Source organism: Saccopteryx bilineata, chromosome 6 (assembly GCF_036850765.1).
Source record: "Saccopteryx bilineata isolate mSacBil1 chromosome 6, mSacBil1_pri_phased_curated, whole genome shotgun sequence".
Lineage (NCBI taxonomy): Eukaryota > Metazoa > Chordata > Mammalia > Chiroptera > Emballonuridae > Saccopteryx > Saccopteryx bilineata.
The window spans coordinates 129199046-129220142 of NC_089495.1; the positions used below are offsets into that span (position 1 = coordinate 129199046).

Genomic DNA, 21097 nt, shown 5'->3' on the forward strand with positions numbered 1-21097 from the left:
CCACTATCCTAGTGCATGCTGGCAGATACTGTCTCAGTGCACCCTGAGAGGTGTCATTCTAATGTATCCTAATGCATCCTGGGGCAATCACCCTGTGTAGCCTAGAAGATATAACCAGTGCAGTGGATGCCTTAAGTTATAAGTTTTGTGTGTGTGTTTTTTAAATTTTTTTTAGAGAGAGAGAGAGAGAGAGAGAGAGAGAGAGAAACAGAGATAGACAGGAAGGAAGGAAGGGAGATAAGAAGCATCAGTTCATAATTGTAACACTTCAGCTGGTCATTGATTGCTCCTCATATGTGCATTGATTGGGGGGGGCTCAAGCCAGTGACCATGGGGTCATGTCTGTGGTCCCACGCTTAAGCCAGATGAGCCAGTGCTCAAGCTGGTGACCTCAGGTTTTTTGTGTTTCTTTAAATTTTTTTATTTATTCATTTTTAGAGAGAGAGGGGAGAGAGAGAAGGGGGAAGGAGCAGGAGGCATCAACTCCCATATGTGCCTTGACCAGACAAGCCCGGGGTTTTTTTTTTTGAACCGGCGAACTCAGCGTTCCAGGTCAACACTTTATCCACTGCGCCACTACAGGTCAGGCAACCTCGGGGTTTTGAACCTGGGTCCTCAGTGCCCCAGGTCAATGCTTTATCTACTGCACCACCACCTGGTCAGGTATGTTTATTAAATTAGTATGATTTATGACTTATCAAGGCATAACTTTGTGCTGGCTATGTGATGATTTTTTTTTAACCTTTTTAAAAATTTTATTTTTTTATTTTACTTTATTTTTTATTTTTTTATTAATTTTACTAGGGTGACATCAATAAATCAGGGTACATATGTTCAAAGAAAACATGTCCAGGTTATCTTGTCAATCAATTATGTTGCATACCCATCATCCAAAGTCAGATTGTCCTCCGTCACCTTCTATCTAGTTTTCTTTGTGCTCCTCCCCCTCCCCCTTTCCTCCCCCCCAACCACCACACTCATATCAATGTCTTTTAGTCTCATTTTTATGTCCCACCTACGTATGGAATAATACAGTTCTTGGTTTTTTCTGATTTACTTATTTCACTACGTATAATGTTATCAAGATCCCACCATTTTGTTGTAAATGATCCTATGTCATCATTTCTTATGGCTGAGTAGTATTCCATAGTGTATATGTGCCACATCTTCTTTATCCAGTCTTCTATTGAAGGGCTTTTTGGTTGTTTCCATGTCTTGGCCACTGTGAACAATGCTGCAATGAACATGGGGCTGCATGTGTCTTTACGTATCAATGTTTCTGAGTTTTGAGGGTATATACCCGGTAGAGGGATTGCTGGGTCTTAAGGTTTTCAGTTTTTTGAGGAACCACCATACTTTCCTCCATAATGGTTGTACTACTTTACATTCCCACCAACAGTGAATGAGGGTTCCTTTTTCTCCACAGCCTCTCCAACATTTGCTATTACCTGTCTTGTTAATAATAGCTAATCTAACAGGTGTGAGGTGGTATCTCATTGTAGTTTTGATTTGCATTTCTCTAATAACTAATGAAGATGAGTATGTTTTCATATATCTGTTGGCCATTTGTATTTCTTCCTGGGAGAAGTGTCTGTTCATGTCCTCTTCCCATTTTTTTATTGGATTGTTTGTTTGTTGTTGAGTTTTATGAGTCCTTTGTATATTTTTTATATTAGGCCCTTATCTGAGCTGTTGTTTGAAAATATCATTTCCCATTTAGTTGGCTGTCTGTTTATTTTGTTGTCAGTTTCTCTTGCTGAGCAAAATCTTCTTAGTCTGATGTAGTCCCATTCATTTATTTTTGCTTTCACTTCTCTTGCCTTTGGAGTCAAATTCATAAAATGCTCTTTAAAACCAAGGTCCATGAGTTTAGAACCTATGTCTTCTTCTATGTACTTTATTGTTTCAGGTTTTATATTTAGGTCTTTGATCCATTTTGAATTAATTTTAGTAGAAAGGGACAAATGTAGTCGAGTTTCATTCTTTTGCATGTGGCTTTCCAGTTTTCCCAGCACCATTTGTTGAAGAGGCTTTCTTTTCTCCATTGCGTGTTGTTGGCCCCTTTATAGAAAATTATTTGACCATATATATGTGGTTTTATGTCTGGACTTTCTATTCTGTTCCATTGGTCTGAGTGTCTATTTTTCTGCCAATACCATGCTGTTTTGATTGTTGTGGTTCTATAATATAGTTTGAAGTCAGGTATTGTAATGCCTCTAGGTTCATTCTTTTTCTTTAGGATTGCTTTGGCTATTCGGGGTTTTTTATAGTTCCATTTAAATCTGATGATTTTTTTGTTCCATTTCTTTAAAAAATGCCATTAGAATTTCGATGGGAATTGCATTAAATTTGTATATTGCTTTGGGTAATATGGCCATCTTGATTATATTTATTCTTCCGATAGGAAGAGCAAGGAACATTCTTACATCTCATTGTATCTTTTTCGATTTCCCTTAACAATGGTTTGTAGTTTTCATTATATAAGTCCTTTTCATTCTTTGTTATGTTTATTCCTAAGTATTTTATTTTTTCTTGTTGCAGTTGTGAAGGGGATTATTTTTTTTAGTTCATTCTCAAATGTTTTGTTTGCATATAGAAAGGCTATGGACTCTTGTATGTTAATTTTGTATCCTGCGACCTTACTATATTGGCTTATTGTTTCTAGTAGTCTTTTTGTAGATTCTTTGGGGTTTTCAGTGTATAGGATCATATCATCTGCAAAAAGTGATACCTTTACTTCTTCTTTTCTGATATGGATGCCTTTTATTTCTTTGTCTTGTCTGATTGTTCTGGCTAGAACCTCTAGTACCACATTAAATAAGAGTGGCGAGAGTGGACAACCCTGTCTTGTTCCTGATTTAAGGGGGAAAGCCTTCAGTTTTGTGCCATTTAATATGATGTTAGCTGATGGTTTATCATATATGGCCTTTATCATGTTGAGATATTTTCCTTCTATACCCATTTTGTTGAGAGTCTTAAACATAAAATTGTGTTGTATTTTATTGAATGCCTTTTCTGCATCTATTGATAGGATCATGTGGTTTTTGTTCTTTGTTTTGTTCATATGGTGTATTACGTTAACCGTTTTACGTATGTTGAATCATATGTGATGATTTTTTATGGACAAATTAAAAAAAATTTTTTTTCAGGGACAGAGAGAGAGTCAGAGAGAGGGATAGATAGGGAAAGACAGGAATGGAGAGAGATGAGAAGCATCAATCATTAGTTTTTCGTTGTGAGACCTTAGTTGTTTATTGATTGCTTTCTCACATGTGCCTTGACTGCAGGCCTTCAGCAGACCGAGTAACCCCTTGCTCGAGCCAGTGACCTTGGGTCCAAGCCGGTGAGCTTTTTGCTCAAGCCAGATGAGCCTGTGCTCAAGCTGGCGACCTTGGGGTCTCGAACCTGGGTCTTCTTCTACATCCCAGTCTGACACTCTATCCACTGCACCACCGCCTGGTCAGGCTAATTATTATTTTTTATTATGATTTTAGAGAGGCAGGGAGAGAGAGACAGGAACATAGATGTGTTCCTGTATGTGTCCTGACTGGGAATTGAACTGGCAACCTCCATGCTTCCAGACGACACTCCAACCATCTGAGCTTTCCAGCCATGGCATGGACATGTTATTTGTACACCTGCAAAGAATGCCTAGATTCTTCCTGTTCCCTGGAGTGCATACTCTGTAAGCCCTGCAGTAGGACTGTGGCACTCTGAGTGTTAAGTTGTTTCTCTCACCTAGAGGCTGCTGTGTCTTTAGGCATTTGGTAGACAAATGCCATTCTGTCTAGAAAGCAGGGTGTTTAAATTATATTGCTAGACTCTGGGTTGCCAAAAGGAAGCCCTCTGGGGAATCATATATTTGACATGCACTCGCAGTGTGTAATTGGAACCATGAGAAAGGTTTTTATTCAAAGCTATTGAAGAGTTTATTTTAAACCTATTGGATCTGGAAAGAGTTGTGTTTGAATTTTTTTCTCTGATAATTACTTCTTTTCGAAGTTTAGGGCAAAGACTTCCTATTTCATATACTACCTCTTTTCCCCTGAAGCCGCTCTACGGAGGGGTCTGCTGTTTGTCCTGTGGATTCCTGGATGTCAGAGCTGGAAGCCCAGAGTATCCTTTTACACAGAAGAGTGTGGAGAAGGCCTGAGGGGTCAGCTGGCAGCCCTGGGCCCTGGGATGGGGATAGGAGAAGCAGGTGGACCCCATCTTTTCACCTCCCCCCTTCCCCCCAGGTCACACCTATTACCAACCACTCTCTTGGGACAAATTAGAGCTAGTGGGCTCATTTTTAATTTTCTTGTTAAAGAAGTCTAATTCACTTTCTCTTCTTTTTTTCTTTTTCTTTTTTTGTATTTTTGTATTTTTCTGAAGTGAGAAGCGGGCAGGCAGAGAGACAAGACTCCCACATGCACACAACTGGGATACACCTGGCATGCCCACTAGGGGACGATGCTCTCTGCCTATCTGGGGCATTGCTCCGTTGCAACTGGAGCCATTCTAGTGCTTGAGGTGGAGGCCATGGAGCCATCCTCAGCACCTGGGCCAACTTTTTCTCTAAAGGAGCCTTGGCTGTGGGAGGGGGAGAGAGAGACAGAGTGAAAGGAGAGGGGGAAGGGTGGAGAAGCAGATGGGCACTTCTCCTGTGTGCCCTGGCCAGGAATCGAACCCGGGACTTCCACATGCCGGTCAACACTCTACCACTGAGCCAATTGGCCAGGGACACTTTCTCTTCTTCTCAGCTGTTTTACCCTGGCAAATCAGATTCCTTTCCAGTGACCCTTGAGAAAAGCATTCCCCCTGTCACTGTGCTCAGTTCCTCTCTGTGGTACCTGTCTAGACACACAGCCTTTGGAGGTTGCTGGCAGCCACTTCTTCTCCTGCACTTGAGTGTCAGCCACTAATTTTTATTGCAGGTGTTATGGAAGGGCCATCAGAGGTTTTTGAGCAAGAGATGACAGGATAAAGATGATGAAGGCTGTGCCAAAGATAGGGTGAAATGCAGGCAGGTGGGGCTCTGCTAGGTAGGTGGGTGGGTGATGCTGGCATTGAGGCTCATGAGGCCAGGAGGACTCGGGTCTTTATTTGTCTGACTTAACTCTGTGGGAGGTCACAGAGAAATCCAGCACCTTCATCTTGTCAGTGCGTGGGGCAGCTGCCTGAGGATAGCACATAGGAATGTTTGAGTGCTAGGGCCAAAGTCAGTGGTCACCTGGCCACACTGAAAGCACAGCCTGGTCTGTCTCATGTCAGGTGGAGCCCTGGTGCCAACATACAGCTCCCAGCTCTATCAGCACTGAACTTTTCCCACAACTTGAGACCGAGAAGTAGGCCTGTTGGACTTATGGTTAGATTTAATAGGCTATTGATTTTCCCAAAAGTAAATGCCAAACTGTGAAGGCTTCTGTATGTGTTGAAGCAGTTGTCCATTAGTGGAATATAAGTCAGCAATTTCCTCATTGCTGATCAACCTTCCCACCCAATAAAAATGACACGTTAAGAAACCATCTCACTTTGGCTTGGGGTCAGATACTTAGGCTCCCCACTAGTGGTCAGGCTCTGGGGTGTGACGGCAGTGGTGCCCTCAGCAGCTTAGTAATCTCAGGGTAGTGAGCAAGTGAGGAGTGGGAGCTGTGTCCACACGAGCTGGGCTTCTCCCAAGTGGCATTGAGCATTTCTAAGTGTAGTAGTTGGATGGGATGTCGGTATGAAGGTAGACATTGAGGTACTACTGTCATTCATAGCCATCTGTTTTGAAATTGATTTTGTCCAATGGACCAATAAATTGGGATTCAGCAGTTAGCATCCAGATTTCCCTCTGGCTATAGAATTGCTGAATGGTCTCACCCAGAACTGTCTGGGTGGCTATGTTCAAGTGACGGTCTTAGGGATTCTGGTGTCAGTGACACCACGTTTTTTGTCCGTCCCCCCCTTCTTCTCCGAAGCTGGAAACGGGGAGAGAGAGCCAGACAGACTCCCGCATGCGCCGACCGGGATCCACCCGGCACTCCCACCAGGGGCGGCGCTCTGCCCACCAGGGGGTGACGCTTCGCCCCTCCGGGGCCCGCTCTGCCGCGACCAGAGCCACTCCAGTGCCCGGGGCAGAGGCCAAGGAGCCATCCCCAGCGCCCGGGCCATCCCCAGCGCCCGGGCCATCCCCAGCGCCCGGGCCATCCCCACTCCAATGGAGCCCCGGCTGCGGGAGGGGAAGAGAGAGACAGAGAGGAAGGAAGGGGGGGGGGGGTGGAGAAGCAAATGGGCGCCTCTCCCATGTGCCCCGGCCGGGAATCGAACCCGGGTCCCCCCCATGCCAGGCCGATGCTCCACCGCTGTGCCAACCGGCCAGGGCCGACACCACGTTTTATGTTAAGTTTTTCTCCTAAAGGTGCCAGAGTCTATTAGTTTCACATTCATTGGGCCACGAATGGGCTATCCCAGTGGTCAGCAAACTCATTAGTCTACAGAGCCAAATATCAACAATACAACGATTGAAATTTCTTTTGAGAGCCAAATTTTTTAAACTTAAATTATATAGGTAGGTACATTGTTATTAACTTAATTAGGGTACTCCTAAGCTGGCCTTTGCTAAAAATGTCCTCAATCTGATTGAGCTGCATGTGACTCGCGAGCCGTGGTTTGCCGACAACTAGACTATCCTGTTAGCACAGAAAGTGAGTACTGGAAAACTAGGAGTCATTCCAACTAAACTAGAATTTTTCTAGGTGAAACTACTGAAAACCAATTTTAAGCATTACTGATTTGGTATAGTTCAAATAGAGACAGTCATTTAAAAATCACTAATTAGATGTAAGCACTGTACCTATGACAGCTATGGTAATGCTCTCTTGTCTGGTTTGGCATTTACATGTGCTTCACGAGTCTTAATTGTAAGCTTCACTTTTAGAAAGTAAGCAGACACTAACAAGATAGGTATTCTTTCAGAAAGTGGCGCATAGTGTTGTTGCCCAGTGGAGAAAGACCTTCTTTTGCTTCGGTGGCTTCTGCCCAGCAAGGTTTGCCTTGTTCTGAGGTGCTGTGTAGGTGGGAGGCAGCACATACATGGCTGTGGCCAAGAGAGATGTGAGGCTAGTGGGGAATTGGTTGGAGTGCTGGGAGGACTCACGAGAGGGAGACATGGGAACCAGCTTGTGTAGCCTGCTTTGCTGTGAAGTGAGTGGACAGACCAAGGCTGAGAGCTATGTTGGTCCAGTAGTGATAGGGCCATGGGAGAAGTGCTGGGGTGGGGTGTAATGGGGTCCTTGGCAGAGGCACGGGGGCTGTGGTTGGGGCTGGACTTGGGGAAACAGGCAGGGGCAGGTGGCCTTGGGGTGACCACCATTCTCTGAGCTATGCCCAGAAGGTGTTGTGGCATCCGGCTAAAGTGTAGGGCATGAGGGGAGATGGGCTTAGTTTCAGATGTTCTGGAATTTGTGGGACATTTGGCACATCTCAAGTAGGATGGGGTGTCCTGCTGTTGTTGGGTTGAGGAAATGCCAACTTGGCAAGAAAGTAGGCTCCATGTTTGAGATCCTTAGGACATATAGCTATGGAGTGAGGACAGCTCTAGGCTTGGATGAACTCAGTCCATGTTTGGATGCCCTGAAGTGTCCTGTCTTTGTCAGACCTTTGAATGCAGGTGCCTTTAAGTTGCTGCTGATCCTTTGAGCAGATAACGTTTCCTGAATTCCTCACTCCTGGTTGAGGTGGGTGTACTTGATGACATGGGTGTCTTTGAGCTTTTTGTTTTGGAGTACATTTATATAATTTAAAGTACATTTGTGTGATTTTAGTCTTATTAAAAATAATTACCATGCCTGACCCGGCGGTGGCGCAGTGGATAGAGTGGACTGGGACTCAGAGGACCCAGGTTCAAATCCCTAAGGTTGCCCGGCTTGAGTATGGGCTCATCTGGCTTGAGCATGGGGTCATGTGTATGAGCTGGCTTGAGCCCAAGGTCTCTGGCTTGAGCAAGGGGTCACTTGCTCTGCTGTAGCCTCTCGGTCAAGGCACATATGAGAAAGCAATCACTGAACAATTAAGGAGCTGCAATGAAGAATTGATGCTTCTCATCTCTCCTTTCCTGTCTGTCTGTCCATCTGTCCCTCTCTCGCTTGAAAAAAAAAAACTATATGTATAAAATAAATGGTGCCTGACCTGTGGTGACGCAGTGGATAAAGCATTGACCTGGAAATGATGAGGTCGCCGGTTCGAAACCCTGGGCTTGCCTGGTCAAGGCACATATGGGAGTTGATGCTTCCAGCTCCTCCCCCCCCCCCTTCTCTCTCTCTGTCTCTCCCTCTCCTCTGTAAAATGAATATAAAAATAAATAAATAAACAAACAAACAAACAAACAAACATCTCATTTGCATGCTTGTCCTGGAATGGTACTTTGAGAAGGTGTGGAAAATAAAAAAATAAAATAAATGGTACAGAACCAAGTCCATTTTTTGTTGTTATTTATATAGAATCAAATATCCTTGGATATAGAAAGGCAAAAAGGAAATTTGTGTATAATATTTATAGTCCTGCATTTGTTTTTTTCTATTTTTTTCTACAGAAGACTTTCTGGGTACGTTTTCCTGGAAGATAATTTTTGTTATGATAGTTGCATGTGTAAATACTTGAAACCTCTTTTTTTCTTTCTTTTTTTTTTTTTTTCTTTTAGTGAGACAAAGACAGAAGGGGAGAGAGATGAGAAACATCAACTCATAGTTGCGGTACCTTAGTTGTTCATTGATTGTTTCTCAAATGTTCCTTGACCAGGGGTTCCAGCTGAGACAGTGACCTTTGGTTTCAAGCCACCATGGGATCATGTTAATGATTCCACACTCAGGGCGGCGACCCCGAGCTCAAGCTGGTGACCTTGGGGTTTCAAACCTGGGACCTCAACATCCCAGGTTTATGCTCTATTCACTGTACCACCACCAGTTAGGAAGTGCCTTGTTAAGATTAGAGGGCATAAGGTAGGCAGATGGAGGGTGATTGAAGGGTAGTCTGGCTGGAAGAGCTGGTCTCCTGCCCTGCTATTTTTTTGTTTGTTTGTTTTAATTTTTCTAAAGTGAGAAGCAGGGAGGCAGAGAGACAGGCTCCGGCATGCACCCGACTGGGATCCACCTGGCATGTCCACTAGGGGGTTGATGCTCTGTCCATGTGGGCTGTTGCTCTGTTGCAAGTGGAGCCATTTGGGAGCCTGAGGCGGAGGCCACAGAGCCATCCTCAGTACCAGGGCCAGTTCTTCTCCAGTGGAGCCTTGGCTGTAGGAGGGGAAGAGAGAGACAGAGAGAAAGGAGAGGGGAAAGGGTGGAGAAGCAGATGAGCACTTCTCCTGTGTGCCCTGGCTGGAAATTGAACCTGGGACTTCCATACACTGAACTGTCGCTCTGCCGCTGAGCTAACTGTCCAGGGCCTCCTGTCCTGTTTTTGGGTGACTTGCTGCTTCTTCTGATTCCATCGATCTCAGCATTGGCTGTAAAGCTGCATCTTAGTTTTCTTTGTTCAGTGGTTGGCCACCCTCACCATCTTGTGCTAGGACTGTCACCCTCTCATCCCAGTTCACATGTGACAACTGCACTCCAGGCACCTGCAGCCTCCCCAGTGTGCTTTGTGGCAGTGTTTGTCTGTTTTGAGATTTTCAGTGTGGTCTTTCAGAAAATTTTACTTAGTGTGATTTAAAAACAGTTGTCCTTGATTTTTAAATTAAAATTTTTTTTCTTTAAGCTTTTCTATTACATTTTAAAATTATACTTATTTTTAAAGGTTTAAAAAATTCTTTGGTTTATTTATAAAATTAATTACTGAGGACATACAGATGGCCAGTAGGCATATGCTCTACATCACTAATCATCAGAGAAATTAAAATTAAAACCACAGCCTGACCAGGTGGTTGTGTAGTGGATGGAGCGCCGGACTGGGATGCAGAAGGACCCAGGTTCAAGACCCCGAGGTCGCCAGCTTGAGTGCGGGCTTATCTGGCTTGAGCGGAAAGCTCACCAGCTTGAACCCAAGGTCGCAGGCATGAGCAAGGCGTTACTCGGTCTGCTGTAGCCCCATAGTCAAGGCACATAGGAGAAAGCAATCAATGAATAGCTAAGGTGTCACAACGAAAGTCTGATGATTGATGCTTCTCATGTCTCTCCATTCCTGTCTGTCTATCTCTCTCTATGACTCTTTCTGTACCTGTAAAATGAAAAAATTAAAAAAAAAAATTAAAACCACGGTGAGATACCACCTCACTCCTGCCAGAATGGCTTTCATGAACAAATCAACAAACAACAAGTGCTGGCTAGGTTGTGAAGAGAAGGGAGTCCTTCTGTACTGCTGGTGGGAATGCAGATTCATGGAGCTACTATGGAAATCAGATGGTGTTTGCTCAAAAAATTAAAAACGGAACTGCCTTATGCCTCAGCTATCCCAATTCTAATGATATAGCCTAAGAATCTCAAAACGCTAATTCAAAAGAAGATATACAGCCCTGGCCGGTTGGCTCAGCGGTAGAGCGTCGGCCTAGCGTGCGGAGGACCCGGGTTCGATTCCCGGCCAGGGCACACAGGAGAAGCACCCATTTGCTTCTCCACCCCTCCGCCGCGCTTTCCTCTCTGTCTCTCTCGTCCCCTCCCGCAGCCAAGGCTCCATTGGAGCAAAGATGGCCCGGGCGCTGGGGATGGCTCTGTGGCCTCTGCCCCAGGCGCTAGAGTGGCTCTGGTCGCAACATGGCGACGCCCAGGATGGGCAGAGCATCGCCCCCTGGTGGGCAGAGTGTCGCCCCTGGTGGGCGTGCCGGGTGGATCCCGGTCGGGCGCATGCGGGAGTCTGTCTGACTGTCTCTCCCTGTTTCCAGCTTCAGAAAAATGAAAAAAAAAAAAAAAAAAAAAAAAAAAAAAAGAAGATATACACTGCCATATTCATTGCAGCATTGTTTGCAATAGCCAAGATCTGGAAACAATCCAAGTGACCATCAGTGGATGAATGGATAAAAATGCTGTGGTACATATACACAGTGGAATACAGTGGTACCTTGAGATACGAGTTTAATTTCTTCTGTAACCGAGTTCGTAAGTCATTCAGTTCATATATCAAACAAATTTCTCCCATTTAAAATAACTGAAATAGATTTAATTCGTTCCAGCCCCATAAAACATCCCCAAACCATCCTAAATTATGAAAAAAGGCATGTTTTAATTAAGAAACACACATATATACTTTACCAATGCATAACAAAATATATGAAATAAAAGAAAAAAGTTTATTTAGTACTGTATTCTTACCTTGGAGACAGATGAGTGCGGCTAATGGAAGTGAATGGCGGAGGAGGAGGGAGGGAGGAAGGGATGCAGGCACTGTAGACACGTAAACTAAAACTACACTTTCTTAACACTAAATGTAAACTAAAACCGCATTTTCTTTACTTTAAACAAAACTAAAACTGCACTTTCTTTACTTAAAATGAAACCACAAAAACTTAATTGTAAAAAAATACACTTTCTTAACTTTAAACTTAACCTAAGCTTAACATTACGTATTTTTCATTTAATCATCAGCTGTTTTTGCCTTTTTAACTGCACTTTCGGCACTTTCACTTGCAGGACTTTTGAATAAAAATCTATCCAAAGAGGTTTGCTTTTGTCTGTCTTTTAAAATGTTACAAAAATGTGACAAGCAAGTGTCATTAAAAAGTGCTGAAGCACTACCAATTGAAATTTTGTTTCTTTTCAATGAAACTTGAAAGTTTCTCCCACATTGCCAGCATGTCTTTAATTTCACTTGTAGAAATCACTTCCTCCTACTCTACCTCCTCTTCACTACTAATCTCCTGCAGAAACTCTGTATGTTGCATCATCTGTAGCTCCTTCAACTCCTCAGTTGAGAGTTTCTCCTCGAGGAGCTTGTTTACATCACCCTCATCTACCTCCAGACCCATCGACTTTCTGAGGGACACAATCTCCTCCAACGCTTCTACCTTGGTCTCAGTCTCTGGTTCGAATCCTTCGAAGTCCCTGTCTGCAACAACATCAGGCCATAACTTTTCCCATGCTGAGTTCAAGGTTCTTCTTGTAACCTCTTGCCATGCCAAGTTAATAATGAGTAAACATATCACGATGTAGTGATCTTTCCAAAACTCTCGAAGGGTTAGATTTGTATTCTCAGTCACCTCAAAGCAGCGGCGGAACAAGTGCTTTGTGTAAAGCTTTTTTTTTTCTCTTCCTGAAGTTGGAAACAGGGAAGCAGTCAGACTCTCGCATGTGCTCGACTGGGATCCACCCGGCATGCCCACCAGGGGGCGATACTCTGCCCATCTAGGGCGTCGCTCTGTTGCAACCAGAGCCATTCTAGCGCCTGAGGCAGAGGCCACAGAGCCATCCTCAGCGCCCAGGCCAACTTGACTCCAATGGAGCCTTGGCTGCGGGAGGGGAAGAGAGAGACAGGGAGGAAGGAGAAGGGGGGAGGGGTGGAGAAGCAGATGGGCGCCTCTCCTGTGTGCCCTGACTGGGAATCGAACCCGGGACTCCTGCGTGCCAGGCTGACGCTCTACCACTGAGCCAACCGGCCAGGGCTTTTTTTTTTTTAATTAAAAAGCTTTTTTTTTTAATTAAAAAAAATATTTTATTTATTGATTTTTAGAGAGAGGGGGGAGAGAGAGAGGGAGAGAGAAGGGAGAGGAGCAGGAAGCATCAACTCCCATATGTGCCTTGACCAGGCAAGCCCAAGGTTTCGAACCGGCAACCTCAGTGTTCCAGGTCAACACTTTATCCCACTGGGCCACCACAGGTCAGGCCTGTGTAAAGCTTTTTAAAGTTGGAAATGACCTGCTGATCCATAGGTTGCAAGATTGAAGTGTTGGGTGGGAGGTAGAGGACTTTCACAAATTTGAACTCATTGAGAATGTCATCTTCAAGCCAGGTGGGTGGACTGGAGCATTTTCAAGGATTAGTAATGCTTTCATCAGGAGTTTATTTTCTTGAAGATATTTCTTCACTGCAGGACCAAAGACGAGATTTACCCATTCAATAAAAACTACTGTGTAACACATGCCCTAGCATTGGCGTGCCACATAACCTGCAGTTTTTCTTTAAGAATCTTGTGAGTCTTAAAGGCTCGAGAATTTTTGGAATGATACACTAGCAGTGGCTTTACTTTATAGTCACCACTAGCATTTGCACACAATGCAAGGGTCAGAAGGTCCTTCCTGGGTTTATGGCCTGGCAGCTTCTCTACGGTGATGAAAGTTCTCTGGGGCATTTTTTTCCCAAAATAATCCTGTTTCGTCACAGTTGAACACTTGTTGGGGAATGTAGCCTTCCTTTGCGATGAGCACAGCAAAACGTGCGATGTACCTCAGCTGCCTCAACGTCTGCACAAACGTATCTCCTGCTGCCTCTTTTGAGGTTGATGGTTCTTGCTTCTTCAAGTCTCTGAAAATAATACGTGCCTTTTCGCATATTACAGTCTCTGTCACTGTATCTCCTGCCAGATTTTTTCTCTCTCACCCACACCAGCAGAAGCTTCTTTATTTCTTCATGGATATTTGTCCTTAATTGAGACAGAATTGTAGTTTCTTTTGCTGGATTTGCGCTTTTGATGGCATCTTTTTTTTTTTTTTTTGATGGCATCCTTTTGTTTAAGGATGGTACAAATTGTAGATGTATTGCAGTCGTATAGCCTTGCCAGTTCAATCACTCATACACCACACTCATGTTTTTCTATTATTTCTTGCTTTACTTCTATCGACATCATTCTCTTCTTCTTCTCACCACTTTCTTTGGCCCCATGATAGCACACAAAAAAAGTTAGTAAAAAATGCAAAAATGATGCAGGAATGAGTACAGCATATGAGATTCAACTTGATTCTGCGGGTAACGTGAGAAAGAACGAGATGCTGGTGTTGTGCTGACGATACTGGACCCGTGCACCAACTAGCGGCAGCTTCCTGAATCACGACTCATATCTCGGAATTTTGCTTGGATCTTGGAACAAAATTATGGACAGAGTCGCAGCTCGTATCTTAAAAAATTCGTATGTTGGTCTGCTCATATCTCAGGGTACCACTGTACTAGACAGCCATAAAAGGGAATCTTACCTTTTGTGACAGCATGGAGGGACCTGGAGATTATTATACTAAGTGACATTAGCCAGGCAGAGAAAGAAATTGATCATGATCTCACTTATATGTGGAATTTAATGAACATAGTAAACTGAGGGACAAAATAGAAACAGTCAGGGTCACATGGAACAGATGGACAGCTGTCAGAGGGAAGGGGCATGAGGGGACAGGATCAAAGAAGGTGAAAGGAATAGCCAGAATCACATGTACATAACACAGACATACAGATAATAGGGTAGCAATGGTCAGAGGGAAAGTGTGGGAGGGTGAAGGTGCGGCGGAGGGGTGACCAAAGGGGGAAGTGGAGGTGGAAAGAGACTTTGCATGGGGCATGGGGGCACATTGTGGTGTGTAGAGGGAGTTATATTGAGTGGGACACCTGAAACCATGTCAACACAGTAAAAAATTTGTTTAAATATAAAAAAGAAATAATTACATTTTCTTATACTTTTTAAGCCCTATGCATGAATGTGATTATCTTTTTTTTAAAGTAATTTACATGTCTCTATTAAGCAAAACTTTTCCAGGTACTTGAAATACATGAATCTAATAAGTTTAACACAAAAGGGTAAAATTTTAGCTCCTTTAAACATTTAATTTATATCACCATATATCTTAAAATTGTATATCTTTGTATCAAAGCCACTTATATAATATTAAATTACTCAATTAGAACTTTTTTTTTTAAGATTTTATTTATTGATTTTAGAGGAAGGAGAGAGAGGAAAAAAAGGGGGGCAAGGAAAGCTTCAATTTATAGTAGATGCTTCTCTTTTGTGCCTTGACCGGGCAAGCCTGGGGTTTTGAACTGGTGACCGCAGCATTCTAGGTTGATGCTTTATCTAGTGCACCACCACAGATCAGGCTCAATTAGATGTTTTACATGGAACCAGGATAATCTGATATGTATTTCAAACTACTGTAAAATACTACAGACACTGCAGATAATTAAATTATCTGTAGATTATTCCTGAAGTTAACATAGAAGCATGGGAAGTCACTATGAATTAATTGCTGTTAACAATTTAGTTCCCAATTCTGAAATTCCCCAGGTGACAAACACCGTCTGAGCAGAGTTAAGGCAGACCTGTGTGACTGGGGTTCTCTTCTCCCCCCAGGTTTGCTAATAAGTAACTACTTTGGGCCAGAATTGGAAGCCAGTCTATCTTTTATGGTCTCTGTGACAACGAGACCGCAGGGTTGGTACCCCCAGTGATATTACTGGCTCTCCTCCCACCCTCACTGCACTTGGAGCCCCGTCCTTGCTGCCTGGCGGGTCTGCTCTTCCCAGTCTCCTGGGCTTGGCATCAGCCCTTTGGGGGCTCACAGGTAGTCCCGTGCCTCTTCATAGGAACTTGCACTTCTTCATGTACTTTTGGGGCAACTTTAAAGAACTTTTTCACCTGATTTGAACTGCTGGGTTTTTGTTTTCCTTCCACATTTACAGAATGACCTTGGGGTAGACTACTCATATCAGTTCTACCAACTTCTGCTGAGTGCTGACAGTTGTGTGACTATAATAAATGCTGTTTCTTTAAAACTACATATGTTATCTCCATTCAGTCTTTGTCTCCTCTGCCCAGTGGTTGCTGTGATCCTGAAAGCACTGACCTATGAGGAGAAGCGGGGTGCCTGCAGTGTGGGTGCCAACGTCAGGGATGCCGCCTGCTATGTGTGCTGGGCCTTCGCACGTGCCTATGAGCCTCAGGAGCTGAAGCCCTTTGTGGCCAAGATTTCAAGGTAGGTAAAGCCTGGAGTCATGGCGAGATTAGATCTGCCTCTGCTGTTGTCGCTGGGATCATGCTCTCTTAATGGTGTGTGTGAGGAGCAGCCAGCATGATGGATTTCCGTGTGTAGGAGGCAGGTGCTCATGAGCTAATGATGCAGGGTGATCATTAAAAAGAAGCAGCTCAAGATCCTTTTTCATGGGTGAAGCAGCTCAGACCAGAAGTGTTCAGGAGGAGTATTCTGGAAGCTTCAGCTGGCCTGTGTTAGCAGATCCTTAGATGAAGGGAATCTGTGTCTGGGATTGTGTGGAGGAAACAGGCAGGGGACATCTAATCAGGGGAGCTGGGCTCTAAGTGTCTGTGTGTTCTATTGAGAGAAATTTTGGAAATTCAGCTATCACCTTTTACCTTGGAAGGAGTTCCTTGGGAACACTAGACAAGGAAGCCTTCAGGTGACAGCTGCCGTAGGTTTTGTCTTGCCTTAATTTTCTAATTTTTATGGACTAGCACTTGAATATTTGTTAGTCATAGCATTTACTAACAAGTTTGTCATTCACACCTTTGGAACAAAAACCACTCTTAAGAACAGCTTTTGTGAGACAGGAAAAATACTTTCTCTGGCTTCTTGGAGAAAGACCTGAAACTAGTAGGCCGGTGGTCCCCCCACCAGACCTTGTGGCAGTTGTGGCCCTGGGTTCTAGTTTTGTGTCTCCAGCTGAGCCCCTCAAGGCACCTGGGTACCACTGCCGTTGTACCCTACTTTTAAGATCTGGTTTTTTTTTGTTTGTTTGTTTGGGAAAAATGCAAAACAAATGTGTTCCCAGTATAGTGAATTTTGAAGTTAATTTTTATACTCTGACTTGTTACTGTATTTTTGGACTTGAAGAAGTCAGGCCTTTATTTCTCGATGTTTATTAAGTAGCCAGAGAAGGGGTACCAAGCAGGGTGGCAGTCTCTGTGTTAGTTACAGAGCATAACACTCACCTGATGACTTTTACTAGGAAATGGATTTCAAATTATCCTCCCACAGCTGTTTAGGAGATGCCCCCTGAGATCTGTGTGTGATGCCCAAAAAGAGCGGTGAGAACTTGCAAATCCTACCAGCCGCAGGGCCTGGCTGCTCTGGAAGCCCTGGCTTCTCGCGACCCCTCAGCTCCGTCAGTGTGGCTCAGAATCTATGGGGACTGGAGGTCATTCTGTTCTCACCATTTCTGGGATCAGGAGAGGGACCACAGGTCTGTTTACTACCCAGGAAATGCCTCTGGCCAGTATCTCTCGATCTTGACTTATACCAAAGCAAAGCCTACAGAGCAGCCTGGGGAGTCTGATAAAGTCAAAGGAGTTGAGTGCTTCCTGGAAGTCATAAAGATATCTGACCCTCCTCTCTTGCCCTCAAAGGGAAGGGCAGAGTGACAGGGCAATAGTCTTAGGGAGCTGTGGTCCTGGGTAACCGCTGGCCTGTGGTAGCGTGGCAGAAGCCAGTCTGCTGCCTGCTCCTCATCTTTCCCTGGTCCCTCATCCCTCATCCCTGGTCCCTCATCTCTCATCCCTGAGAGCCTTGGCTGCTCCTCAGTCAATAGCTCAGTGATCCCATTGCTCTGTGAACAGGAGCTTTGGTGTTAGCAAGGCTTCAGGGAAGGCACTTCCTGCTGCTTCTGGTCCTGCTGCTCACCATTTGGAAGTGGCTTGTGTAACTAGAAAATGAAGGCATAAACAAGTGTTTTCCTTTTGCTTCAGCTGTCACAGTACTGTCATGTTTCTCTAGGTGACACTGTACCACTGAGTGTCCAGTGCTGTGGGTGGGTAGGTACCGTGGTCATTCTCACAACACCAAGGATGTCTGTCCAGAGTTGTGCTGCTGCCAGGTGCTGAGATGCTGACACCTCTCTGGCTCCTAAAGGAATCATTTCGTTTCAGAGTGATAATAATCCAGCGCTTCTTTGTCAGTTTGACATTTGTCAGAGCAGTAAGTAAACTTGGTAGGAATCTGTGCCTCCTTTTTCTATGGGGACATTTTGGAGGAGCAGGTCTGAAGACTGAAGGTCAGTCAGCAGAGAAAATTGGAATGCAGTGTGGCTGCACTTGCTGGGGACAGCAGAAGGTGAGGGCACAGAGGGTGGGTAGTCATCATACACATGCTTCTTTGCTTACGGTGAAAGCTTCTTACCTAGTGCAGCACCTCAGTCTCCATGTGGAGAGCAGTGATACTGGCAAATGGTCCTAACCCCTCACATCCCCCCTGATGTCTGTGGGACAGTCAGGCAGGGTTCTTTTCTCATCCAGGTCCCTGGCTTTTGAAAAGGAGGCTCTTTTATCCACAAGCAAGTGATTTCTGCTTTCTGCAGCATTGGAATTTGTGGAAACACTAATCTCAGCAGCTAAAATTTTATAAAGTGAAATATCAGTCTTTGAAAAGACTTGCTGTGTTAATTCTGGCCTGAGCATGGCATGGGTGTGAGAGTTGTTGTTATTGGCTCAGTTCTGGGGATTCTGGCGTGGGTGGATCCGTGCCCTGTGGTCTTTGGACACACAACTGGGCGAGTACTAAACTGCCATGTGCTTAGTTTTCTGGGAGTAGCCTGTGTTGGGAGTGGGCTGTGAAGAACCCAGTGACTGGTCTGTGTGGGCCACGTATACAGCTAGCATTGGTCTGCTCACGTCAGTGAAAGCGACTGCAGATCTGATGTAGCTGGGACAGTGGAGCCAGGCCTGTCCTGTGGGGTCCTGTGGGTTCTCCAGATGAGCCCCACAGAACCCACCACCGCCATGTCTGGACTGTGATGGGAGGGTGTGGAGCTGGATGTTCAGAACACTCACTTTTCTGAGCTGGTATTTATTTTAAGACCTTTACTACATATGAGGGACCAGAGAACATTCACTGTGATGGTGGCCAGCGTCTTCTGCAGAAACTCAAGTGGTTGCACTTGAGCCCTTTGATCTCAGGGGAGGTTACTTTTTCTCGACTTTCTGGGCATGCCCAAGGCGTTGCTGATGAGTTTACACAATGTCACACACAGAAACCACCTGCTGGCTGGCAAGGGCGCCCCAGACTCCTGCTCAGCCTTTCTAGTTTCTCTTAATTAATATGGGAGTTAGTGGCTGCGTGGAGTTTCTGCCTGACAAGGCCCCTCTCATCCCCTTTCCCTGTGCCCATCCCAGGATTGGATCAGCAAATGCCCTTTGGAGCTGTGCCCGGCAAGTTTTCCAGTCCAGTTTGGCAAGTTCTGAGTGAGCCTGTGCTCCAGTCCTTCCTGGTCCATCTAGACTGCAGGCGTAGGGCGGGTGGGGAGGGTGGGCTGGCAGGTGAGTCACTGTGCCAGGTGAGTCTGGAGGACGCTGCTGGCCTGCACCTCCCTGTTCCAGGAGTATCGGTTGGGGTGTGTCTTTCAAGATCTGCTTCCTTTGGTTTATAATAAGTGATGACATTTTAATTGTCAGCTTTTAAGCCCATTAGTCTTGGCACTTGATAAAATGTTGGTGTCTTTATACTTTCACAAACTCTTCAGTGGGTCCTGCAACAGTTAGCAGAGATCAGAATGTCACTCTGTAAGTGAGCCTCTGGTAGAAAGAATCAAGTGTGACAAATGAGGCAGCAGGACTGGACCGCAAGGCACCCGCATTGTGAGTGGTCAGAGGCCAGGCTGTGCCAGGCCCTCTCCTCACAGTCTTGTGTGAGGGGTGGGTTCAGGGCTCAGCTGCCCACTTTCTAAGGAGCTTGGAGGAACCCGTCTGTGAATGTGCACTGACCATTTCTGTTGATATTGAAAAGAAAGTTTTTAGGCAAATTTAATTGTTTCAAATTAGTGTTGGCTAGTTTTGAAAACCTGTATTTCCTGAGATTATAGATAGTGAATTAAGATTTGAAACCATTTTTTTTTTGTGGGAAAGTAAATAGGGCTTCCTGGAAAGGCAAGTGTAATTTAGGAACAATGAAACACATGAAGTTAAAATAGTACAGGATGGTTGTGCTTATCTAGAAAATACCTTCTCACCAAAAATCAGAAAGCTAATTTGCAAGAAGGAAAAAGGAAAAATGAGCCCCACTGCTGCCTGTAAGCTACTTGGTTGTCACCTTCCAATGATTTCCTCATCTGAAACTCTTGTAAACTGAGTGCTGCTGACATCAGGCTGCCCGCCCCTCCTGTGCTGGGGCCGCAGTGCCTGGGGATTGGCTCACAGATCTCTTCCTCGAGGGCAAGCTTGTCCTGAAAAATCAGGAAATGGCATGTGTTGCTCAAAGCTATGTCTTGTTCTCACTGCGACCTTCCTAATGGCCCGGCTTTCAGAGGGAAGATAACCCTTTTGTTTTTCAAGAAATTTAGTGCTGATTACAGATCACAGCACCCCCTCACTAACCTGGTAAATCTGCTCGTGGCCTTTGTTTTAGCTCTGCTGTGATTTGAAGTCCTTTGAGAAATCTTGTGTTGCCAGTTCTAATTCTTACTAGGGAAGGAGAGGAGAACTCCACCATAGACAGATCTGATGTTCTAACTTGATAAACAGTGTGATTTGCAGTTTTCAAATAATGTGAATAGGTAATAAATTAGTTTGATGTCTAAATTTTTTTAAATCTTGAAATGATAGAATTTTTATTACTCAAGATAACAAGTGTATTTTTCTTTTTATTGCTATAAAACATATAAACTAACAAAGATTGACTTTGAGGTGAGATCTGCTCCTTGCTGTACCTGCTAATAAAAACCAGGTACCCGGGACTCAGGGCAGGTCTAGGCCGAAGCCCTGACTCGGACAAGAAAGAAAGTCCCTTTCAATTTGACAGACCATTTCTCTGTGTTGGGAAATCCAGGTGAAGTATCGCCCAAACTTCTGCAGTGAAAGCAAACAGGTGAAAATATATACCTGTGACACCTACTAGCCCTGGCAGACATGTGCGCTGCTGGCTTTTAGTGTTGCTCTTCATGGCCCTCCAAAACATGAGATAAAAGCATGTGACTCACCTTTGACCCATCTTGCTGAGGATGACTTTTAGAGGTGCACAGGGAACAAGGGGGCCCATGAGGGCTTTTATATTCATATTTAACCAAGATTGTCATACCTGTTTTTATTTGAAACTTAACTAGTATTTCTAGATAAGCAAGTTTTGTTCAAAGTGAACTGAGTAGTTTTCTAAATTTAGTCCAACTCAAAAACAGTATTAAAAACCTGTCACATTCATAGGTATATACACAGTTGATTTGTTGATTTAACTTGATCAACTATACTTGATTAAAAGCTGTTGTTTGTAAAAGGGTATTTTTTGTTATATTTA

At 44.4% G+C, this 21097-nt stretch overlaps 1 protein-coding gene across 4 annotated transcripts in view; it reads left to right on the forward strand.

Annotated features, from left to right (window-relative positions):
- TBCD (tubulin folding cofactor D) overlaps window positions 1–21097 on the forward strand; it is a 202336-nt gene that overhangs the window by 102133 nt on the left and 79106 nt on the right. For 3 of the 4 annotated variants that reach the window (XM_066236166.1, XM_066236169.1, XM_066236168.1), the window contains 2 exons: window positions 4052–4156; window positions 15685–15841. In XM_066236166.1, coding sequence (XP_066092263.1) covers window positions 4052–4156; window positions 15685–15841 — 262 coding nt within the window. The remainder of the gene's footprint in view (window positions 1–4051; window positions 4157–15684; window positions 15842–21097) is intronic. The other variant, XM_066236167.1, reaches the window with a different exon arrangement.